The sequence below is a fragment of the Heloderma suspectum genome, chromosome 1, assembly GCF_057233095.1.
Source record: "Heloderma suspectum isolate Gila_16-S chromosome 1, 16-S_ref, whole genome shotgun sequence".
In the NCBI taxonomy this organism is placed as follows: Eukaryota; Metazoa; Chordata; class Lepidosauria; order Squamata; family Helodermatidae; genus Heloderma; species Heloderma suspectum.
Genome location: NC_139458.1, coordinates 201,777,413 through 201,802,026, shown reverse-complemented (window position 1 = coordinate 201,802,026; position 24,614 = coordinate 201,777,413). Strand labels below are relative to the sequence as shown.

At 43.2% G+C, this 24,614-nt stretch overlaps 1 protein-coding gene across 1 annotated transcript in view; it reads left to right on the top strand.

Annotated features, from left to right (window-relative positions):
* The window catches only part of TMEFF2 (transmembrane protein with EGF like and two follistatin like domains 2), a 326,904-nt gene extending 302,495 nt beyond the window's left edge, over positions 1 to 24,409 (top strand). Inside the window, exons 8-10 of the mRNA XM_084816392.1 lie at positions 7,880 to 8,003; positions 12,141 to 12,299; positions 24,022 to 24,409. Coding sequence (XP_084672518.1) covers positions 7,880 to 8,003; positions 12,141 to 12,299; positions 24,022 to 24,118 — 380 coding nt within the window. The 3' untranslated portion in view covers positions 24,119 to 24,409. The remainder of the gene's footprint in view (positions 1 to 7,879; positions 8,004 to 12,140; positions 12,300 to 24,021) is intronic.
* The last annotated feature ends 205 nt before the right edge of the window (positions 24,410 to 24,614 follow it).

Here is a 24,614-nt window from a genome sequence, read left to right as displayed (position 1 = left end):
TGCACAATGCTGCGTGTATTTTATGGATAGGATCCAGGAGCTGCTTCCATGAGAGAAAGAGACCTTCTGCGAGAGGAAGGGCTCTTCTCACAGAAGGTCCCTCCTCACAATTTTGGGGGATTCCCCCACACACACACACCACTTACCCCATTTAGCAGGGTCTCCTGACTCTGTGTAGCATTTTCAAGTGGCTGCCATGCTGGCTGGGGAATACTAGGAGTTGTAGGACTTTTTTCTGTCTACACATGCATAGGATTGTGCCCTTAGGGAGATCTATAGTTTAAAGCAAAGACCATTAATTAATGGTTGATTGATTATTTAATCATTCATTATATAATCATTTATTTGATTATAAACAAATATGAGTACTTTATTATTGAGATATTTTCTTAGTAGCCCTTCAGCAAGGATGGTTTGTGCAGGGACATGGGTTGATGTATACAGAACCCCTTCCAGATCCAGTTCTTTTCTGCATGCAAAAGGGTGGCGTGTAGGAAAAATCCCTGAATCTGGCTCCTGGGGCTGCCCGTGACCTGATGAACAGATATTTGCTCTTGTGTGCTCTGACACTGATTGCCTTTTGGGGGCTGCGCTGGGACCAATTTTATCAACTTCCCAAAGATTAAAGCAAAGTTAATTTGCCAGGCACCTTGGCGGAGGAAGTTTCATAGTGATACTATGACTGCTGAAAAGGCTTCATTCCTTGTTCCCATGCATCTGGCTTCAGATAAAGTAAAGGAGTGGTGGAGAGCCCCATCCAATGATCACAGATGAAATAATCTGAGCCAATTCTTTAAAAATTGCAGTCAGCATCTTTAATTGTGCCCCAGAATTGGGAAGCAGTGCAGTCCTCTCTGTATAAGTGTCATACGCTCCCGTTGACCATTAATAAGCAGGTTGCTGCATTTTGAACTAATTGAAGTTTCTGAACAGTCTTCAAAGGCAACCCCACATGTAGTGTGTTCCAGTAGTCCAGTCCTGAGATTACCAGGGTATCTAGTATGGGTGAATAAATCAACATTCTCTGGGTGTGAATGACCCTGAGCTGATAAAATAGCTGTCCCTTGATATTCCAAGAGCAACACAGGGTCAAAAAGCCTGCCCAAATTACACCCCTAATACTTTGTGGGGAGTGCAGACCCATCCAGAACAGGTGAAATGCCAACCCTCACCATCAACATCTCCATCTTAACTGGACTGAGCTTTGGTTTATTCATCCTCATCCGGTCAGTCATTGACTTCAACCATGATATCCTCAAGCACCATCTTTTGGAACCTGCCATATACAATTTATCCATTTATGTCCAACTCATAAAGTAATGTCTGAAATTTATGTCCATAATTAATGAAGCAGATTCAAGGGCTGCATCCAAACATTTGGTAATATCTTGAGCTGAACAGAGCTCTGCAGCAACACTTCAGCTTCATGGTTGCAACTGAAAACCAGCATTCAAGCCCCACCATTCTGCAGTTGGTTAACCTGTGTACTAGAGACTTTGCATTGATGAAAAACCTGGTCAGCATGCACATAGCCATACTAATGGCACTATGTACATGCAAAACGGACAGCTCTAGCCATCTATGCACAGAGATCAGCATAGGACGCTGCTAATGTTTGCCAGTCATGCAGAGTACATCATGAGAAATGCCGGGTTGGATGAATCACAGGTCGGAATTAAGATTGCCGGGAGAATTATCAACAACCTCAGATACGCAGACGGTACTACCCTAATGGCAGAAAGCGAAGAGGATCTAAAGAGCCTCTTGTTGAGGGTGAAAGAGGAGAATGCAAAAGCTGGTTTGAAACTCAACATTACAAAAACTAAGATCATGGCATCTGGCCCCATCACTTCCTGGCATATAGAAGGGGAAGAAATGGAAGCAGTGTCAGATTTTATTTTCTTCAGCTCCCAGATCACCATAGACAGTGACTGTAGCCATGAAATTAAAAGATGCTTGCTCCTTGGGAGGAAAGCTATGGCACACCTAGACAGCATAGTAAGAAGCAGAGACATCACCTTGTCGACAAAGGTCCGTCTAATCAAAGCTATGGTTTTCCCAGTAGTAATGTATGGCTGTGAGAGCTGGACTATACGGAAGGCTGAGCACCAAAGAATTGATGCTTTCGAACTGTGGTGCTGGAGAAGACTCTTATGAGTCCCCTGGACTGCAAGGAGGTCAAATCAGTCCATCCTAAAGGAAATCAACCCTGACTGCTCATTGGAAGGACAGATACTGAAGCTGAAGCTCAAATATTTTGGCCACCTAATGCGAAGAGAAAACTCCCTGGAAAAGACCCTGATGCTGGGAAAGACTGAAGGCAAAAGGAGAAGGGGACGGCAGAGGATGAGATGGCTAGAGAGCATCACCGATGCAAAGAATATGAACTTGAGCACTCTCCGGGAGAGAGCGGAGGACAGGAAGGCCTGGCGTGCTATGGTCCATGGGGTCACGAAGAGTCGGACACGACTTAACGACTGAACAACAACAACTACTACTACAGATGTGGTTGTAGATCGGCTAGTCTGAAGTGCATTCAAATACATGGCCTATACATCTCCATTGTAGTGCACAAGGAGATTCATGTTCCCATCTGGCTTTCAGTGTAGGAGACTATCAGGAGCTATTGAGTACATTTTTTCCCTGTGCATTGTTAGTCATGCCTTGTTACATGCAATTATATCTGGATTGGAGCCAAAGTTTATCAAGGGTTTCCTGTATCTCATAATTTCACTGGAATTTACTAAAATGGCATGAATTTGGACTTTCATCATGTTCAAGATCATCTTCTGGCTTCAGGGATGAGTTAAATTGCAGATCGCACTAAGAAATAAGGCTTTCGATCGTGCTCTAGCTTTATCCTTGATAGGATAAAGACAGGAAATCTTAGTGCTCGATAGTTAACTGCTGTAGAAGAGGCTCTAATCAGTGAAAGCGACAGTAGATAGTTCATTTCTAAATTTCATGGTTTTCTTCCTATCCAGATTATAAGATAAAACCATCATAAGAACATTAATAAATCATGGCCTGTTTTGTGTCTAAGCCTGTCAAATATCCATAGTAGAATATACCTATGGAAGGCATTTATGTTTTATTTTAAGTATCTTTATACCGCTTTTCTGTAAAAACCACTAAGGCAGTGTATAGCAGTTCAAAACAGTCTTTAAAAACCATTAAAACCAATATTCAACCGTTATTAAACCATTAAAATTAACAGTAAAACCACTAAAAACAATGTAAAAGTCCAGCTTAAAAAGACATTTTGGTTTCTTTCAGTTTGTCATTTGTCCAGCCTTGCATTCATTCCATCCTGTTTCCGTGTCAGTTTGTGATTTCTTAAAAAAGTCCACATGAAATCCGGTATGCCATTTCATGTGCATTTCTTCTAACAGCTGCAGTTTTGCGAGCAATTTCCCTTTAAACTCTGCATTTTTGTATGCTATTTTCACCAATATATGCAGTTTTGTGTGCACGTCCCTCTACTATGCACATTTTTGTATGCATTTTTTGATAGAACTGCATCACAAAATTCAGAGTACTGCAGATATCAAAGAATAACTGCATTTGGGTTTGTGTATCAGTTCAGAAAAATGTGAATTAGGCAATTTCACATTAAAATATGAACATGAATTTCTCTCCCTCCCCTGCAAGTAGGCCAGTGTAGGCATCATCATCAAGGCCAGTGTAGGCATCATCATCAAGGCCAGTGTAGGCATCATCATCAAGGCCAGTGTAGGCATCAGTCACTTGCCGAGGGCCCGCACCCCCACCAGCGTCCACTGACAAGAGCCCCCTGGGCCTGCTCCTCCTCTTCACCACTGCAACCTGCTTGTTCACCTGCCCCTTGCTCAGGCCCAGACAATAGAGGTGGTGAAATGGAGGAGCAGCAGAGGCCCCTGCCGGCTTGCTCCCTGGCTCTCTGCCCGTCAAGCAGGCAAGTGGTAGCAACGAGGAGAAAGAGGAGGAGCCAACGGTGGTTAAAAGGCAGACTCACTGAGGGAGGGGGCCCATTGAGGGTACCTTGCCCAAGGACCCTAGAAAAACTCCAGCTGGTACTGCTGCATGGGAACTTTGCACCCAGGATCCACTTTGATGTGAGTGCTATATGTTATGGATGCAACAATGGTAAGATATCATATGGCGGCAGTGTCCAGTAGACTTAGTGCTAGTAATGTATGCTCTGGTTCCTGGTTTGAGGCTCAACCTGAAAGATGGAGCCTTTGTAACACTGGAAAGAAGTATCTACAGTTTCACTGATAGTTATGCATTCACCTCTGGCTTTACGCAGTATTCCAGATGATCTGCTGATATCTCTCTCACACACATGTATACACATACACACACACGTCCTCTTTGGTCAGAAATCCTTGAACTGACCAATCTGGGCCTTCCCAGTAATACTTGTCTCCCAAGATTCACAATTTTTGGTCTCAAAACCCTATTAGAGCAAAATGGATAGAGGGGAGAAGTTGTAGAATAAAACTGTGTACATGTATTTTAATTGCAATTGTTTTTAAAACATTTGTTAGCCTCTTTTAGTATATTCCAGACAGAAAAGCAGGGGATAAATACTAATAAATAATTGACAGGTATGAGAAGGATAAAGCATCCCATCTTCCATTTCTCCCTTGAAAATGTTCCCATCCTCCCAGCTCAGCTTTGCAACTTGTCTGACGCAACGATGGGTTTAGGAATCACATGTTGGCTACAGAACCTCTAGTTCTTCTCAGAGATCAAAAACTCCTGTTAAATTGGGGAAGTGGAGAGGATTCTCAGGGCCTAATAAATTAAGGGTGGGGTGGGGAGGGAAGCTACTGAAGCCCAATCCTCTCCCTCCAGAAGATTTCGAGGGAAGGACTTGTCAATCCCAACCCACCATGTTCTTTCTTGGAAGACTATGAATTAGCCAGGAATGAGAATGCCTTAAAGTGTGGCTGTGTAAAAGTGAAACTCGGGTACACTTAGTCACATCCAAGCCACTTGCTCTCCAGGTCCGTAGCATCTCTTGGTTGCATAGTATTTGTATGCAATTAGGTAAACAAGACCTTACTGTATTTCCATAATTAACTTACTTTGTAGTCCAGAGCAAAAATCAGAATTCCAGTGCTCTGGAAAAGGCATAATCAGATAATGTTGCTTCGTTGTTTTTTTTAAAAAAAGTAGGCTTATTGGCAGTTCCACATTAAAAAAAAAAGTCTGTCCTAGACATTTTTAATGCAGAAGAGAGGCTTCTGAATGCATTTATGAAGTATAATTATCAATTCTGTGTGCTTTTGAAAAATTAGTAAGGACGCTGCAGATGTTTCTTTGGGTATTTAAACACATTACATAAATGTAAATATTGCAGCCAGAGAACAGTAAATATTTTATATTGCATACTTACTCAGTACTTGTTTAATGCATGTGGAAATTGCATGAATGACTCCTCTTTGGAGTCAGGATCTCAGATTGCTTTAGAAGCTTGAATGTTAAAGACCGCCTAGAAGAGGCTTTGCTGCAGATTTCGGGAAGGATCATAGCTCAGTGACAGAGCACGTGCTTTACATGCAATCCTTGGCATCTCCAGGTAGAGGATGCCAAGGATACCTCCTGTCTGAAAACCTGGGGAGCTGCTGCTGTCACAGCAGTCAATTCTGGACAAAGAATCTAGATGGACAAATACTCTGACCTGATAATAAGGCAGGTAACTATGTGCCTGCATTCTCATTCACCTCCTGGTTACAGAGCAGTATATAATGCAGGGGTGAGAACATCTGTGTCACTCCAGATGTTGTTGGACTACAACTCCCATCATCCCTTACCACTGGCCATGCTGGCTGGGGGCAATGGCAGTAGAGACCAACGACTTCTGGATGGCCACGGTTTCCCCACCCCTAGATCGAAGGGGATGCCCTGCTGCTGTTCCGATTACTACCTTTATTCCTCCTTTCGTCTTCCTGGGCCAGTCAGGGCCAGATGCAGGTTTGAGGGGACCCTGGACAAGGTGCCCTCCATGGGCGCCCATGAGCTTCCACCCTACTCCGGGGGTTACACACATGGAGACAGGCTTGTGTCCCCTCCATGCAGGCTTACTGGGAACTGGGTTATAGAGGAGGATCCATCACATGGACTTACTGTGGGAAGTCAGGCAGCAGCAGTGGAGAAAGACTGCTACTGCCTCTGCTTCTCTGGGTGCTGCAGCACCTTTAATCTTTCTTTCTTTCTTTCTTTCTTTCTTTCTTTCTTTCTTTCTTTCTTTCTCCCCTAGCAATCCATTGGACATTGGGAAAGAAAAAAAATTAAAGGGACGAGGGAGCCCAGAGTAGTGTAGGCTGCAGTGCTTCGCCTTCATTGCTTGTGGGCCACCACCATTTCTGCCATCCCTGCCATCAGAGTCATGCACGCTGCAGCTTCTACGAACATTTAAACATTGTTATGGGTTAGGTCATGACAATGTTTTTAATGAAAAAACCTGTTGTTATTATTATTTTGCAATAAACAGAGTCTGTATGCAAAAGGGAGCCAGTGTGGTATAGTGGTGAGAGTGTTGGACTGGGAGCTGGGAAATCTGGGTTCTAGTCCCCACTCGGCCATGGAAGCTCACTGAGTGACTTTGGGCCAGTCACAGATTCTCAGCCCAACCTACCTCACAGGGTTGTTGTTGTGAGGATAAAATGGAGAGGAGGAGGATAATGTAAGCCCCCTTGGGTTCCTTGCAAGAGGAAAAAAGGCAGCATATAAGCGCAATAAATAAATAAATAAATATTGAAAAATTGTTTAATACTGTCAAAGTGAAGCTCTTTTAAGCCCCATTGTTTTCAGCAGTGGTGTAGTGGTAAATTTTCAGGTGCAGGATCTCATCAGGATATGTGAATGCATGCATATGTGTACATGTGCGTGCACTCATCACAAAGAGCAGCAATACATAGCATAGGAGCATGATTGTAATCCTAGGCATAATTACCTGAGAACAAGCTTCTTTGAACTCAATGATGCTTACTTCTAACTGCAGGCGTCCAACTTGTAAAACACATTGCTCGGGTTCAGACAACACACTGTGGCTCATCGTGAGTTATTTAACCCACAACAAGCCATGGTGTCTATGGGGACTAAGTTGTATACCCCATATAACCCACACTCGCTGGGTTCGCACAAAACGACAACCCCTGAGTAGGGGTTGCATATTCACAATGGCAGCTGCACACACCACAGGCTCACTGTGGCTTGAATAACCCACAGTGGGCTGTCATGTCATGAGAACAGCCCCACTGAGTTTTAACAAGGGATCTTTAACTAGTGGAAATGCAACCTTCAGCTTTTAATTATAAATGCAAACAATCTTGCAAAGAAGTGTTAACTGCTCGTGTGAAGGAGGAACCCCATCAAATAAAGGGTAAGAAGTGTCCAGCTTCTGTTTGTTTTCCTCATTCTCTGATGCCTTTTGTGCTAATCAGTCAAAAAAAAACCTAAAACTTGAAAGCCTCGCAAGGAGGTCCATCAATTACCCTGGTGCTCCAGCCGATGCCATCACTGCTCCTGTTCTTGCTCCAGCTTCTGTTCCTGGATTTCAGTGGGAGTGTATTAAAGCGGTTTTTTACTCTGCCTTTGGATCAATGGGATGCAAAACCATTTGCAGAAGTTGCAGATAAGTTTGCAAAGCTCCTCATGCATATCCTCTCATTCCCAAACTACAGTTATTTAATCTACACACCTATTATAAAGTGTAAAATTATTTTAATAGTTTCTTCTGCACTCTTCTTCTGCATTTCAGGTATTTCTTGTATGCGGTATACTGGTGTAAAGATTTTGCTGCTGGTGATGGCGTTATTGTTGGTAGTGATGTTCTTTCTTCATCTTGCAGTGCATGTACAAGTTGATTTTTTATCACCTGTATTTACAGAGAATGCAAACAAATTGGAAGAAAGCGCCAGGGGAATCTACATTCCTTGTCCAGAACATTTTAATGGCTTGTGCATGCATGGAAAATGCGAACAGTCTGCTAATATGCTGGAACCATCTTGCAGGTAACATTTTCCCCAAACTGTGCAGGTGACAATAAATTGAACAGGCAGACTTGCTAATATGTGTTATCTTGATGCAGCAAGGAATAATTGCTGAGGCCCCATCCACTGTGGATCTAAATTATGTACAGAGGCACCTAATGTATGTAGTAGAGCTGCACTGAATTATGCAGCAGCATTAATCTGTTTATAAAAGCATTCCTGCAGTGCCTGTCGATATATTCCTAAAAGGCATTACATAGCATAGGCTTGCCCACTGGGTATTATCCGTTGATCTCTAGCACACAAACAACAGCTACTGTCCCGGGAAATCCCACAGTGAAGAGAACTATGTCAACATCAATTTCTCCATGTGGCAAAATGGCTGAAGACAGAAGGTTTACATTAAGTGAGAAAAAGGTGAGGGTTGAAATAAGGTTAGGTTCCAGAAAGGAACACTGCATTGTGACTAGTGGAGTTTCGCCTCAGAATTTTATACTTTTACATCCTGGCAAGATTTGAGGGTAGCTGGTTAACTGTATTGCTGAATGGAAGCAAGTTTGGCCCTCTGAGCCAGGGCTGGGCAGAAGGCAGATGTTTTGGACTTCAGCTCCCAGCATTCCTGACCATTGTCCATGCTGACAGGGGCTTCTGGGAGTTAAAGTCCAAACTATCTGGAGATCTACGTTCTGCCCACCCCTGCCCTAAGCTGCCAGAGAATTAATTGTAAGCCATCTCGAGCCCCTCAGAGGAAGTGCAAGGTATAAGGGTGGTGAATAAAAATGAAATATATGAGGTATCTCGGCTAGCAGATATCTGGGGAAGTCTGGCCTATTTGCATGAGGAAAAAAAATGTGTGAACTGGCCTCCAGATGGCCCCTTAGAAGAAGGGTGGGAGGCTGAAGACCAGAGGCCAAGTCCAGGCCTCTTGGGGTCCCAATCTGGCCCTTTTGGCATCCCCAGTTGGCCATGCCCCTTTCTCCCAACCACTGATCCATTGGTGGTTCCCAGGTTGTGTGCAGTTTTTCCCCCATTCTAAAAGGTTGGAATGCCTCTCCCAAGGCTTAGCTACTGGCAGTAAGAGCTCTAAGGCAAAATATGCTGGTATTTTAGTATTTTTGGCCCCATCCTTTCACCTCCCCCCGCCCACTTTGCCTTTGGCCCCACCCACCACTGGAATGTGGTCCCTGAGAGCTTCTCAGAAATGGAATTTGGCTGCTAGGCTGAAAGAGGTTCCCCATCCCACCTGAGAAGCTATATTTTTAAAGAGACCCATCAGCAAACTTTCCCCCTCCCCTCAGATATTGCACACCCTTCTAGGGATGTACGAAAGTCCCTTACCTGAACCCAAAGCTTGATTCACGGTGGGGGGGAGGTGCTCCGTCCCTCCCCCCGAAATTCTGGCCGGGGGGGAGGCGCCCCATCCCTCCCCCCCCAAAATTCTGGCCAGGGGGGAGGCGCCCTGTCCCTCCGGCCGCAAATCCTCCTGTCCTGCCAGGACACAAATGGCGGCGGCCGTAGCCGCCGCCGTTTGCGTCCCTGCAGTCAGCCGTGATAGGGTACGTAAATGTTTACGTAGCCTATCACGGCTGAGTGAGAAAAAAAAAACGCACGTACGCAAATGGCGGCACCCATGGGCACCGCCATTTGCGTACGCGCGGATTTTTTTTGTTTTTTTCACTCAGCCGTGATAGGCTACGTAAACATTTACATAGCCTATCACGGTGTTTTTTAAAAATCTAGCCGTGATAGGCTACGTAAATCTTTACGTAGCCTATCATGTTTGTTGTTGTGTTTTAACTTGGAAATGGCGGCGGCAGCAGCCGGTCGGAAGACCAGCTGCCGCAGCCACCGCCACTGAGCCACCTCTGGAGCCGCCGCCACCAGGGACATTCGCACAAGGTAAGTCCTGTCCTGGGGGGGCGGGGGGGGCAGACCGTTTCTCCACCAATTTCGGGGGACCAAATGCGCTGGCATTCGGCCTCCCCGAGATTCATGGAGAAATTCTCTGACATCCCTACACCCTTCTTGCTTTTTTAATGCACATAGTAATCAGGGATTCTGCTTCTCTTAAGGCTTGGAAGCTAGGTACTTCTTTTGCTCTCATCTCAACAAGCAACACCACACTCTTCAAGGAAGAGATTATGGCCTGAATTAGATGTGACAGTAGCAGATCTGTTTAAATGCAGATTGGCCCCATTCACATTGAAAGCTGAGTGGGGGTCTAGATTTAAAAGCCACAGAGGCACACGGGTGAGGAGTGCAGAACCCTCCCTCCACTTGCAGCTTACTTCCCAGTAGCCTCCATCCTCGAGTGCTTTTCTCTCAGCTGAACCAGTATCGGAGCTCAGCTAAAGAGAAAAGCATATAGACAGACTGCTAGGGCAGAACACTGCAGGTGAGGGAAGACTTCTGCACTCCTCACCCACACATCCTTTTTTCTGTGGACACTTCACCACTCTTTCAGTGTGATCAGGACAGATCTGGGTTTAAATCCATGTATCTGCCACCGTCATGTCTTGTTTGGCCCTTAGAGATACAGGCCACTCTGGGCTGATGTAATTGCATGTGCTAATTCAGAAGTCTACATGCCCATTTAGAAATAACCACTAGAAATTAAATACTGTATATCTCACCATAGTGGAAAAGACTGTGGCCTACATGTCCACTCAGTCTACCATCCCGGTATTAACTGTTGATGGGCAACCTCAAGGCCTCTGCTTGCCCTTCTGATTGGTCGTTATCTTTAACCCGGACCAAGACTGGATAGTCCTTTAGATGGAGGACACCTTCAAAGAGCGGACTGTCCCCAGAAAAGCAGGATTAACTATAGTATTACCATATATTATTACTATAGTGTCCACTTGAACTACAGCTGAAGAAGGGAGAATTTATTTTATTTATTAAATTTATTAATCGCCCTTTTGGCTGGTCATCCAGCCACTCTGGGAGAATGCAAACATAAGGCATTGCAAGGACCAGTAACTAGAGATTCTGGAGAAATTCGAGTTGGACTAAAATGAGCTCGGATTTCTAAGAATCCGACCTGCAGAATACGCTACAAAGTGACCCCCTCAGGCAGCGCAGAGTCCATGGACTTCCAGATGATTTTTTTACTTTCCCAAAATTTACGCATATAAATTTGTAGGAAACTATGTACGTTTTTGCTGAAGAAACATTGAATGGACTGAGGGACAATAACTAAATGTTATGTACTAAGGTAAATTATGTAAATACTTACATAAATATTTACATAGTTATTTGCGTATTTTTCCACATGGCAAAAAATATATATTCACATCTGGCAGACGACAGAACAAAAGGCACTTGACAATCCGCAAAACACAGATGGAGCAGATTTTACAGTCCGTATGTCCCTACCTGTAACCTCCTACTGGTTGAAATGCTGTATTGTATTTTGTGATTAGACCACTATCTACTTGGAGTGAATAAACTTCTTTGTTCATTGTCACAACCTTGCTTTCTATACAGCTGAGAATTTCCTGAAGAAGAATTCTTTATTATTGAAATGCTCGTGTGCATAACACACAAGAAGTTAATCCAACAAAAAGACACCACCTGACTTATTTGTGGAAAAGCTCTCCCCAGGGTCACATCTTCTTTTATGTCATTTCAGCAGCAGGCAAAGGCTTTCTCTCCCCCCCCCCCCGCCACCCCCAGTCCTTTTAATTTAATTTGATCTGTTTTATCTTTATCTAGTGTGTTTTAACTTGTTCTGTTACATTTTGAAAGCCTGACCTGGGAATTTGCTTGAAGGGTAGGGTGTGAAACCCCACAACAAATAAACAAATACAAAACATTTGATATCAACTTCAAAATGATAACAGTTGTTTAGAATAAATTAAACCCCTCGAGAAGCCATTTCCCACAAACATTCAACTTAGCACACGTTAGAATTTTATTTTTGGTTTGTAGGCAACCCTTGTAAAACAGCAAAAGACCAATCCTTTTATACCTCAAAGGTTATTAGGGTACAAGCAAGACATCTCCTATATCACAGAAGTCATATACAGTAGCTTCAACACAGTATTCTCGTCAGCTGGGACTCGCCTCCTCTTTTGCAGGGTCTTTGCACTTTGTGCAAAGCAAGAATTACCATTGTGACCCAAAGTGTAAATATATTTTTGTTTCCCATTCTAGGTGTGATGCAGGCTACACTGGACAACACTGTGAAAAGAAGGACTACAGTGTGTTATATGTGGTTCCAGGCCCTGTACGATTTCAGTATGTCTTAATAGCTGCAGTGATTGGAACGATCCAGATCGCTATTATCTGCGTTGTAGTCCTCTGCATTACAAGGTTAGTAGCAGTGTCAGTCTTCTTCTTGTGGTAGAGGAAAGGTGCTGCTACCTAGATGAGACGTAGCCTGACAGTGCATGTGTGTGTAAACTTCCTTTCCCTCCTCTCAGCTGATCAGCAATCTAAACATAACCTGGCTGGAGGCACGACTCATTACAGCTGGGACCGTGCTTGCCTACCTCAGCGCTATGGGGCTTGTTCATGTTTCATGCTTTACTCCTGGCTTCCTGTGCCAAGAGACAAAAGCTGTGCTTTCCTTTAGACCAGTGATTTTCAGACTGTGTCCTGGGGCACTCTAGGATTGTTTGGAAGCTTGTCAGGGGTTCTAAATGAAAAATCAGTAATGGCAGACAAGCTTCCCTGAAAGACAACTTGTCCACCACTCGTTACCAATCTTTCCCTGCAATGTGCAGTATTAGGAGTGTTAGGGGTGCTCTAGAGTGAACTCTCAGTTCATGTGGGCAAACCATGAAGCCCACAAGTCTGGCCAGCACTCTATAACTGCACCCTAGAAGATGCCCCAGAATCTTCTACAGTGCACAGGAGATGTGGAAAGTGTGCCCCCTAATGGTAGAAAGTTTTGGGGGGGGCTGTTTTAGATATCTCAGGGGTTATCAGTGTTTGTATTTTCAGAGGGCCACTTTGTTCTCCTGTTTGAAGAGATAGACAATTATCATGCATAAATGTGCTTTGCAAACACTGGCATGGAGCTTGTTACCATTTGAATGGTGCTCTTAAGTGTCTTTTTCTTCAGAATTTAAAAAGCAGTATGCTGTCCCATAAGAGAGGACTAGGGATGTACGAAAGTCACTTACCTTTTCTAAGGGTGACATTTGCAATGGGGGGCAGGCACTCCATCCCTCCCCCCAAAATTATGTCCGGCCGGCTCCGCTCTGCGGAGATTCCACAGAGCCACCAGTCGGGGCTGCCCGTAGCTGGACATCTGGCCGCTGGGCAGCCTGCAGGGATGCAAATGGCGGCTGCCGTAGCCGCCGCCATTTGCATCCCTGTATTTTGCCGTGATAGGCGTCATAAATATTTACATAGCCTATCATGGCAAGCAAAAAAAAAACAGCGGACGCAAATGGCAGCAGCTACGGCGGCCGCCATTTGCGTTCCCTTTTTTTTGCTGTTTTAGCCTACGTAAATATTTACGTAGGCTATTACGACGGGGGAAAAAGGGGGTACGCAAATGGCGTAGTGGGCGCCATTTGCGTTCCTTTTTTCCCCCGCCATTTTAGCATACGTAAATATTTACATAGGCTAAAACGGCGAAAAAAAGGGAACGCAAATGGCGGCCACTGTAGCCGCCGCCATTTGCGTCCGCTGTTTCTTTTTTTTTTGCTTGCCGTGATAGGCTACGTAAATACTTACGTAGCCTATCACGGCCTCCGCAGGGACGCAAATGGCGTCCCTGCATAATTATTTACGTAGCCTATCACAGCTCTGATGAAGAAGCGAATGGCGGCCGCAGATGCTTCCGCCATTCGCAAGTCAGTGCGGATGGCAGCAGGTAGGTGCTCTGTTTCGCGTGCTTTTTGTGGGGTGGGGGCTTTGTTCCGCCATGGATTTCGGGGGGCCGAATGCGCTGGCATTCGGCCTCACCGAGATCCGTGGCGGAATTCTCTGACATCCCTAGGGAGGACCCAGGTGCAAATCCTGGCATCTCTATTTAAAAGGATCTAAGGTCAACCGTCAAAACTGTAAATAATCAAATTAGGTTGAACTGGGTTAAATGGACCAGTGGTTAGTCACCATATAAGGCAGCTTTGTATGTTCATATCTACCAATATACACCCTTCACTACCTGGTAGAAAAGTTCCACAATTTTCTCCAGCATCACAGCTTCTCCAGGCTTTTTCTTCAGATATCACAAGGTGATTCAACCTTCCAATAAATCATGTGCCTTAAAAATAAATCCCTTTCCAAAAAAGATGGGAGGGGGGGAACGGTATCACATTCCTATAGAAAGTAAAAAAGCACCAATATATCTAAGCATCCACATCTCACTCTGGTTAGAAGACAAGCATGCCATTCAGGCCGGAAAAAGGTACAAAATAATTCATAAATCCTTTCCTGGCCTAAAGGCGTAATAGAAAAATGTCTGCTGAAGCTTGGAGATGCTTTCCAACCAAGTTGAGTTCATCAACTCTACCCTCAAGAGTAGATCCTCCCCTGCAAAAAAGCAATGTATTATATTAAAGTGGGTTTCAGGGAACATGAAGATAATTCAAGCAGCCAAAAATACAGTGTACATAAAAGGACGGAGATGGGAAAGTAACTGCTCAACAGAAAAATGGCACTACATCATGTTGTTCAACCAATCTTCCAAGTGACTCCGGGTTTGTCAGCTTCCGGCCAAACACACCGTTTTTCAGTAGTTTGTGTATAGAGGAAATGGCATGGTTTTACATGGATCCTGTTTATTCAGGGGATCTATGGTAGATAGAAGGGTACTAAAAAGTGGATACTTTCAATCCTTTTCATATATATGAGCCTACTGTGTCCACATATTGTGCCTGTGGGCACCAATGTGTCCGCAGTCAACTTCCTTGATGCCTGCCAGGCCCCCTACCTCTCCTGATATTTTGATTTAAAAATAAATAAATAAACTGGGAGGCTGGCATGCTACAAAGCAAAGCAACAGCCTCCACCATGACCTTTATTTCTAAGAATGGCTCTGGGCCCCACATGGGCTCCAGAGGCATTCTTAGAAAATAAAAATGACAGGTGGTTACAGCCTAGTACTTCATTTTGAAGTGTGTCCAGGCACCTAAGAGGAGAAAAGGAGAGGATGTTAGAGAAAATTTGGGGGTGGGGGGCTAGTGGGGGACATGGAACATCCTGCAGAGGGGCAGAGGAGATGGTGGAGAGCAAGGTGGGGCATTTGGCCTATGCTGTGTGTGCATGCATGTTTGTGGCCAAGTCAGTACGCACTTTGAGGACCACCCAACACAGTAAAGCAATAGACAGGACATATCTCTTCTAGATCTTTTTCAGCAGCTAGTGCAAACGTTGCAGTCATGTAAGAAACCTTCTCGTCTGAGTCAGCCAACAAAGAGCATATCTTATCAGAGTCAGACAACCAAACATTGCCACTAATCAAACTCCTAACAAATCTTTTTCCTGAAAACCTTATATAATGGACAATACATAATCTCACCTTTAGCACATTGTTGTTGCATCTTGTTATGCTATATGTCACACTATGTTACAATACCCTACACCAGGAGTAGGCAACACTTTTGGGCCATGGGCACATTTGACTCTTTAAGAAACTGTCTTGGGCACCACCACAAAATGGCTATTGTTGGAGGTGTGGCAAAGGACCAGTAACCTGCCCAAATGACTTACTACAAGGCAGAGGTGGAGTCTGAGCCCCAACATACTTAAACAACTCCTTCGAACCCACAGTTTTCATCACCAGCAGAACCTATTTCACAGCAATCTCAGCTGCCAGTAAGAAAATGTGTTAAAAAAAAATAAAGTGGGAGGAGTAGGGTACCCAGGTTACCTACCCCTGCTCTATACAAATTCATCCCTTGCTTTCTTTTTGCAAATGGATGCAACTGTCTGAGCTGGATTTTTCCTGCTCCTCTGTTCCAACCTTTTAAACTCAGCAAAAACTTCAAGGACACAACTGTTTCCAGCCTGAGCACAGCTGGTCATGTGTGGAAAGGACCATGGAGGAAAGAGGATCCTCTGGTGAGCCCTTCATGTATGCTGGAAGGAATCAAGCCCTAGCCAAATTGAATTTGCTTTGGATGCATCTACATGGCTCTGGTCTTCCTCCTGAATGCTTACTTCAGTACGTGTGGTTTAAAAATGGGATCTCTGCATCTAAAATGTTGTTATCCTTTTACGGGCCTTTTTTTGTTTGGACTCAATCACTTAATTTCTGCATGACCACTGTCTTCCATACTTTGTAGATCTTTTATGGAACGGCCACCTGGAGATTTCCAATACTGTGCCACATGTAATGCGGCTCCTTCTCCCAAGTGAACAATCTGTTTCCTGTAGAATGTGAAAGGAGCTTCTTTCCTAGCCTCCATCAAGTAGTTCTGGTGGAGGAGGGGGCCCATGGGTAATTCATTGACAGACCAGTCCTAATGGGGCCAGATGTGTGTGTGTAGAATTCTGTGGTGGCTCTACTGCCAGATCCAAAGAACTGCTGGCTCACTGCAGCTATGGCAGAAGATGGGGGACAACCGTTCTTTACCGTTTTCCCCTTCTCTTCTCTTCTCTTTTTGTCTTTTCTCTTTTTTTTGAATATATTTTTATTTATTTTATTTTTATAAATGAAATAAACAATACCAAAATTACCAACAACCTAATAAATACTTCAATTTCCCAGCTGTACAATATTCTGATGAGGACACCACAATAACAAAGAGGGAAGAAAAAAGAGAGAAAGAGAAAAAGGGGGAAAGAGAGGAGGAAAGGAAGTGAAGAAAAAAAGAAAAAAAATCCCCTTCCCTCCCTCTCTCCCTCCCCCCATCTTAAAAAAATTAAGTTTAAACTCTCAACACCCCCCGGCCTCCGATGCCATTCTATTTTAAAAACTATATAACAATAGTTATATAATTAACCATCTTACACTTTAATAAACAACCTTACATTTCTATATCATGTCATCAATCTTATATCAAGGAAACAGGTCTACAATTCATTCCTAAAAGCCTATATTAGTAGTAGCAGTAGTAAAGAAATATATATATAGTATTATATAATAATAAAACTTAATATAAACCTTCAACAATAAGTAATAAATTTTATACTAGATATATTATGTATTTTAAAATAAAAAATATAAAGAAAAGCAAGAAAAATAAAAGAGAAAAGAGAATAAACCAATATAAATTTAATCATTTATCTTCTGAATTCGCCTGAGTCATATAGACTAAGCACAAACTGTTAACAAAGCTTGTTTAAAGATTCCAGTTCATGGGGTTGTAACAGAATTCTCACACATTTTTACGCTGAGCCAAGCCTCCGCCATTTCATGACTTAAAAACTTCTTCATCTGACCTTCAGACACAATACAAAGTGTAGCAGGATATTTTAAGAAATATTGTAAGTTCATTTGTTTTGCCATATTCTTTGCCTTGATAAATTGCCTTCTTTTATTCGTCACCTCTTTGATGTAGTCTGGGAATAACATAACTTTATCTTGTTTCCAGGAAAGGCTTCCAGCCTCCCTTGCCAAGCACAGGATATAATTCTTTGTGGATACTTTTGCAAATTGAACTACGATGGTGTAATCAGTCCCTTTAGTATTTGGCACATGAAATGCCTGCTCAATATCAAGTAAATAATCAGATTAAATAGGGAGTATCTCATGCAAAAGTTTATCCACAAAAATAGGCAATTTTACATCGTTAGGCAGATTTTTAATCCCAATAATCCGTACATTGGATCGTTTCGTGAAGGCCTCCAGTTGAGAGGTTCTATCAGAGATATTTTTAAAACAAATTTGTGACGTAGTTTCATTTCCTGCCACTCAGTTTTCCAGCTCATTAATTTTCGTCTCCATTTTTTGCCGTGATGCATTAATTAAATCTACAGCTCCTTGCAGAGCAGTGATGGAATTTTGGATTAAATCCAGCCTCTTGACCTGCTCCGTAAATTGCAAAGATAAAGTCTTCATCAGCGTAAATAATTCCCTTATATCTTCTGTTTTTGACACTTTTGACACAGAGGATGCGGGGGGAGTAGATGTTTCTCCTTTCTTCTCCTTGGCACAGACATGTTTCTCTCAAACAGATCTTACAGGTCCTCAGATGTTTTCAAATATTGTTAACATTTCTTAAATCATCCCTCAGAGGTTGTTGATATTTCTTAAAGCATATATTATTATGGAACATGTCAACCCTGTTTTCTCCTTTGATATAGGAGTCTCAGTACAGCTTTTTGCATTGGTAAAGCTCTGGGGAGATAATCCTGGAATCCAGCCCCCCCACTATCGCGTGGGAGTTACCTTTCTCCAAGATGTTGTTCAGAGCTGTTGCCTTGCCCCCCCTTTCCATTCCAGGGGAGAGGTGAAAAGGTTTTTCCACCTTTTAAAAAGCTGTTTGAGAAAGCTCCCATGGAGACCCGTGGGAAGCTACCAGAACGACATCAGTCCCAACCGGAAGTCTCTTTTTTTCTTTTCCATTGTGATCAATGGAAAGAAATTAATGTTGCCATCTCCAGGGCTGGAATAGTCTAGGGCCTTTGGAAGGCTGTCCGGGGAACACAGGTGCTTAGGATCTTGTGGATCCATAACTTCCAGTATGCCCCACTTTCGGGGCCAGCACCTTTGTAGGTGCTGGCCCTGAACAGTAAGAGCACCAGGGCAGGCAGAACAGCAACAATGCCAGGGCTTGCCACCGCCACAAGGAGACCTCCACCCACAGAGCTCCCTCTGCGCCTGTGAAACTCCCTATCTGCCCATGCAAAAGAAGGTCTGCAGTATCCAGCAATGCTTTTGCTGCCCTTCCTGGAAGGATCGCTCCCATGAAGTGTTTTGACATTTTTTCTGCAGTATACACAACTATTTCCAAACATTTTCTTATTGCAGTCTGAAAATTTGAGGTTTCATCCATAATAAAAAAAGGAATGTTGTTTCTCCCCCATATGCACAGGTGACCTGTTGGTGTGCGTTTAGATCGAACCTCTGAAGAACCCAATTTCCTAGGAAACATTTCAACAGATGCTTTTCTAGGACATTTGCAGAGCGTATAGTCCTTGTTACAATCAATTTATAAACGTGTCATTATGAATAGTATTTTAGTGTTTCTAATTACAATTACTGCAATGTATGTGAAGTACTTCAAAATACATGTGGGTGAAATGGGAAAGGCCCTCGGCATTTTAGGGAATGATGTAATCTTTGAGCTGTTCCTAATTAGGACAGGGCTGCAGAACAGGAAGTGTTTCTTCCCTCTCTGATGTGACTATAGTTTTACAGTGCAATCCTGTCCATGTCTACTTAGAAGCAAGCCCTTCTGTTTTCAACAAAGGTTGCTCCAGAGAAGTATGTGTAGGACTGCAGCCTTACTTGGTGGGCATCATAGTGGATTTCTCCTTTTCATGATCCTACAGCACAGTCCTATTATGTTTACTCAGAAGTAAGCACCATTGAGCTCAATGGGACTTAGTCTCAGATAAGTGGGTGTAGGGTTGTAGATTTTGCTGGGTTCATACTATAGCAGTTTCATTGTTTCCCACTGTCCATCTTAAACCTTGCATAAGAAGAGCCCTGCTGGATCAGACCAAGGATCCGTCTAGTCCAGCATCCTGTTTCTAGCAGTGGCCAACTAAATGCTTCCACAGAGCCCACAAGTAGGACTTAAAAGCAACCATCCTCCCTACAACCCATTGTTTGTCCACAGCACTTGGTATTCAGAGGCAGACTTGCCTTAAAGATTAAGATTCTTAATTGCAGAATATTTTCTGTTCCAAGGGTGTCTCTAGTTCAGCCTTTCCCAACCTGGTGGCCTCCAGGCATTTTGACCTACAACTCCCATCAGTCCCATCCAATATGACCAATAGTCAGGGATGATGGGAGTTGTCACCCAAAACATTTGTAAAGCACCAGGTTGGAGAAGGCTGATCTAGATCCCCAAGACCTTATGGATCAGTCATTGCTCTCAAGCAAATGCTTCCTGGTTTTCAGATGCCATCAATATGCTGTTCTTTCATATTTCATCCCAGGATAGATATTTATATAGAGCTGAAAGACAAGAATGTCTAACCTTTTCCTGCATTGTACCCAAAATGGATTGATTTAAATTATCAAGAAAACCAATTGAAATTATTGTTTTTTAATCAAGTTTCCTAGTTTGAATTTGTTTTCTGAAAAAGCATGTATGCTTACTGATCATAACAACAATTATAACATATTGGTTTGGAACTACACAGAGATTTGATACAACCTTGGAACATAAATCCAAAACCTTTGGTCCTGTAGCCACATTCCTTTTGTATTGCAGAACTTCATGTTCTTATAGAAAGGAGTGATTTCTTATATATAATTTCAATAAAACATTAACATTCAAAGTAATGATGAGAGTACATTACTGTTTCTTATACAGTTAACATGATACATATTTGAGAACTGTACAAAGTTGATGAGCCACAATCTGTTGTTCCACGTACACTGTGTTTCGGTTGATGGCTCTCTCTGTACTAAGTGAGATCAGTTACTTGAAGGCCAACAGTGGAATCCTAGAGATGTCTAGTCAGAAGTAAACCCTGTTGACTTCAGTGGAACTTATTCACTTAGGTGTGTATAGGATTGCTGCCTAAGGAAATTTGGAAATGAAGTCCCATTGAACAAAGTGAGATTTACCTCTGAGTAAATGTGAATAGATTCGTGCTGTAAGTGTCCAGAACTTTCCAGAAGCAATAGTTAGTAGTCATTAGACAAAATGGTATTCTTCCATGAGATGGAAAATAAATATCCATAATGTTTAGACAGCACCATCATAAATATTCATGTTTTGATAATTTAACACATTGCAAAACTCAGGTAACTGGAGAGCATAAAGTAGGAGTACACACTTACCCCATAGCTCCATGGCTGATCTTGGAGATATACAAGAAGACTGCTCTTGGATCCTAGTGTCTGTCATGGATTGCTAGTAGGGATGCTGGAGAAATTCAAGACGGGCTAAAATGAGCTCAGGTTTCTGAGAATCTGACCTGCAGAATCCGCTGCAGAGCAACCCCCTCAGGCTGTGTGAAGTCCGTGGATGTTGGGATTTTTATTTTTTTTTTTGCTTTCACGAAGTTTATGCATATAAATTCTTAGGAAGAAATGTAAGTTTCTACTGAGGAAACACTGAATGAAATGGGGGACAATACGCTAAATGTTACATACTAAAGTAAATTATGTAAATAATTATGTAAATACTTATGTAGTTATTTGCGTATTTTTCCACATGACGAAAAAAATATATTCGCATCCGTCTGTGGGCGGACGATGGAACAAAAGCCACCTGACAATCCGCGAAACACAGATGGAGTGGAATTTACACAGTCCGTACATCCCTAATTGCTAGTACCTGGTTCCAGTAGGGACCCACAGGTACACTACAATATTGTATGTATACAGTATTGTATTGCTAATGAAAATGTAATGTATAATGGAAACAAACATTTTGTCATTTATAATGTTTAACCTCAGAAACCAGATATATTCCCACATTTAATGGATTTTTTTCTATGTTACAGTTCCTAGTTTTGCTATTTTTTACTGCTGCTTTATTATTTGTATTGATTGCTTGACTAATTATTGCTACAGCTTCTGTTACAGTTACTTTGTGTTGTTCTGCTTTTTTGATTAGGGGTTTTTATAATTTTTGATGTGATGTTACTGTTTACATGGAACTGGATCTAAAATCTGCCTCCCAGCAGACAGAAGGGCTTCTTCCATCCATGGAAGTTTCTGATCCAGTGGAAGAATTTTGCTGACAGAACGGAGGTGGTGACGACCTTTATCTGTTCCCACCTTCCCCTGAAAGTCCCCTATATCCTCCAAAAATCTTCTCTGGAGCGTTGGTGCAAGAGGTGGTGCTGGGGACTGCAAAGGGAGGGAGAATTGACAAAGATTGCTTCCCTCCTGAATTTCTACCAGCAGGGTTGTTCTAAATGGAGCTTCGAGCCTTCCAGTAGAAAAGAAGCTGGATCCAATCCATGATGGTTATTGTTGCAACCAAACTTTGTAGACTTGTACCATGGAACAGCAGTATATAAACCTTTAAAATAAATAGAGCTATTTTAATTTTTGGTAAGTGATCTTGATGGCCAACTGGCGTAGATATTTAATAAAACAGCCTTTCATAGCCATTCTGGCTGGGGATGATAGGAGTTGTAGTCCAATGCGTCTGGAGGGCACCAGGTTGGGGAAGGCTATCAGACAGACAGACAGACAGAAAGATTGACTGCATCTCTCTCTCTCCACGCGCACGCATGTGCACACACACACAAAGAGAGAGAGAAAGAGAGATCAACCAATGTAAACTTCTTGTTGTTGTTCAGTCATTAAGTCGTGTCCGACTATTCGTGACCCCATGGACCATAGCATGCCAGGCCTTCCTGTCCTAATGTAAACTTAGGAAGTAGTTATTTCTTCTAGCAGCATGCTGTGATTCATTGCTCATACACTGGGAATAAAATGCAGCAGTCTGGATCCAAAGGTGTTGCTGCACTGGAAGGCACTTCCCATGGCACAAAGAAGGCTCTACGATTTTGGTTCATTCTCTCTTCTAGCTGCAACCTCCTGTGCCATGCCGTAACCTAGGGATGGGGGAGAATTTCTCCCCGAAACTTTGGGGGGCCGAGTGCCAACGCATTCGGTCCTCCGAACGTTGTTCGGGGAGAAATTCTCTGCCCCCCCGCCCCCCCCCCCGGGATCAGACTTACCTTTCACGAATGTCGCCCCCGGCGGCGGGTCCCGGCGGCGGTTCGGCAGGTCTTCGTCAGGGGCGGGGGCGGCAGCCGGTCTTTCGACCGGCTGCCGCCGCCGCCATTACAAGAAAAGTAAAAAAAAAACACGCCCCCGTGATAGGCTACGTAACGATTTACATAGCCTATCACAGCTGACTTTGCAAATCTAGCCGTGATAGGCTACGTTAATCGTTACGTAGCCTATCACGGGGCTTTTTTTTTTTTTTTACTTTTGAAGTTCGCGGCCAGGGAGACGGGGCGCTTCTCCCCAGCCTGAATTTCGGCCGGGCGAGGTGGGAAGCCTCCCCCCCGGCCCAAATTTCGGCCGGGCGAGGCGGGAAGCCTCCCCCCCCGGCCTGAATTTCATCCGGGCGAGGCGGGAAGCCTCCCCCCCAGCCTGAACTTCGGGGGGAGAAGCGAAGCGCCTCCCCCCCACCGCGAAGCAAGCTGCGAGACCAGGTAAGTGACTTTCGTACATCCCTACCCTAACCTGTTATGGAAGGTCCCCATCCATCAGGAATGGTATTTGTGGGGGAGCTGCAGAAGGAAGGTGGGAAAGCCCCATTCCATCAGCAGAAATCTCACAGGTTTCATAATCCAAGCCAATGCGGTATTTTAAAATGAGGTATCTTTTTATTTAAATAGATTACTTATCCTTACATTATCTTGTTATGCTTAAATACCCTTATGTGCTTGTTCAATTAAAAGAGTACAGATTTACTGTGATTGGTGTTTCAAGCCAGTAGCAAGAGTAAACAAGGAGAATCCATCTGCAGAGTTGACAAACATTTGTGTGCCTTTACATCTGGGTTGCATTTATGCTTCCATAAACACCCATAGTGTGTTTCTAAGTTGGTTGATGAAGAAAAAAGCAGCGATTATCTTTTCCTTTATTCATGCTTTCCCAGCTGGAAGGAGATTTGGGGAAATATTTTGAATGTCCCCCATGGTTTTCAGTATATTCCTTTCCAGCAGTCATATTGCTTGTGGTGGGATATTTAAACCAGGGCATGGAAATAACCTTCGCTGCATGCAAGCTGTGTCCTAGGGGGAATGGTTTGACGTTTTCAGGCTCCTGGATGAAAATCAGGTCCCAAGAGTGCATGAAGGGTTGCCTCTCTTTACTAAGCTCTGTAGCTGTGCAGCCAGGGAATGATGAGTCAGTTGTACAGACAGCCGTAGTTGTCAGCTGCCCTTCAGTGGCCCGTAATCCTTGCGCTACCTCCACTGTCATTTAGCAAAGCAAATTTCATGCTATTTTCTTTCCTTTTCTTTCCCCTATTGCTCTTAGAAAATGTCCCAGGAGCAACAGAATTCACAGGCAAAAGCAAAACACAGGGCACTACAGTTCAGACAACACAACAAGAGCATCAACCAGGTTAATTTAAAAGAGCGCATGTTTCCACAATGGCAAAAGTAACCTGCAGAGAGCTTGGACTTACAAAAATACAGTATTATAGACAAAAGATCTACACATGTTGCCTTGCATTTGTGGTAATCTACACCAATGAGAAAAAAAAACATGTACTACAGCTATATTTGATTATGTATGGATATATTTGAAATAGTATACATTGTCTTGATGTTTTTTCTGTAATGTAAATAAACTATTTATATCACACAATATAGTTTTTTCTTTTTCATGTATTTGTTATATATAATAAATACTCAGTGATGAGAAAAAGTATTTTTTGCTTTCTTAAATTTGCTATACCTTACAACTGTGTTATCTTTTGATGTGAAAAATACTCCAGCTGTATGAGTCACAGCCATGCAAGCATCTATTTGCTGTTGGCACAATGGCTGCGTTCCCAAACAGAGCTAGGCTGCTTAAACGGTATTGAAGGCAATGGGATTTAAGCAACCGTACTGTGCAGGATTGTG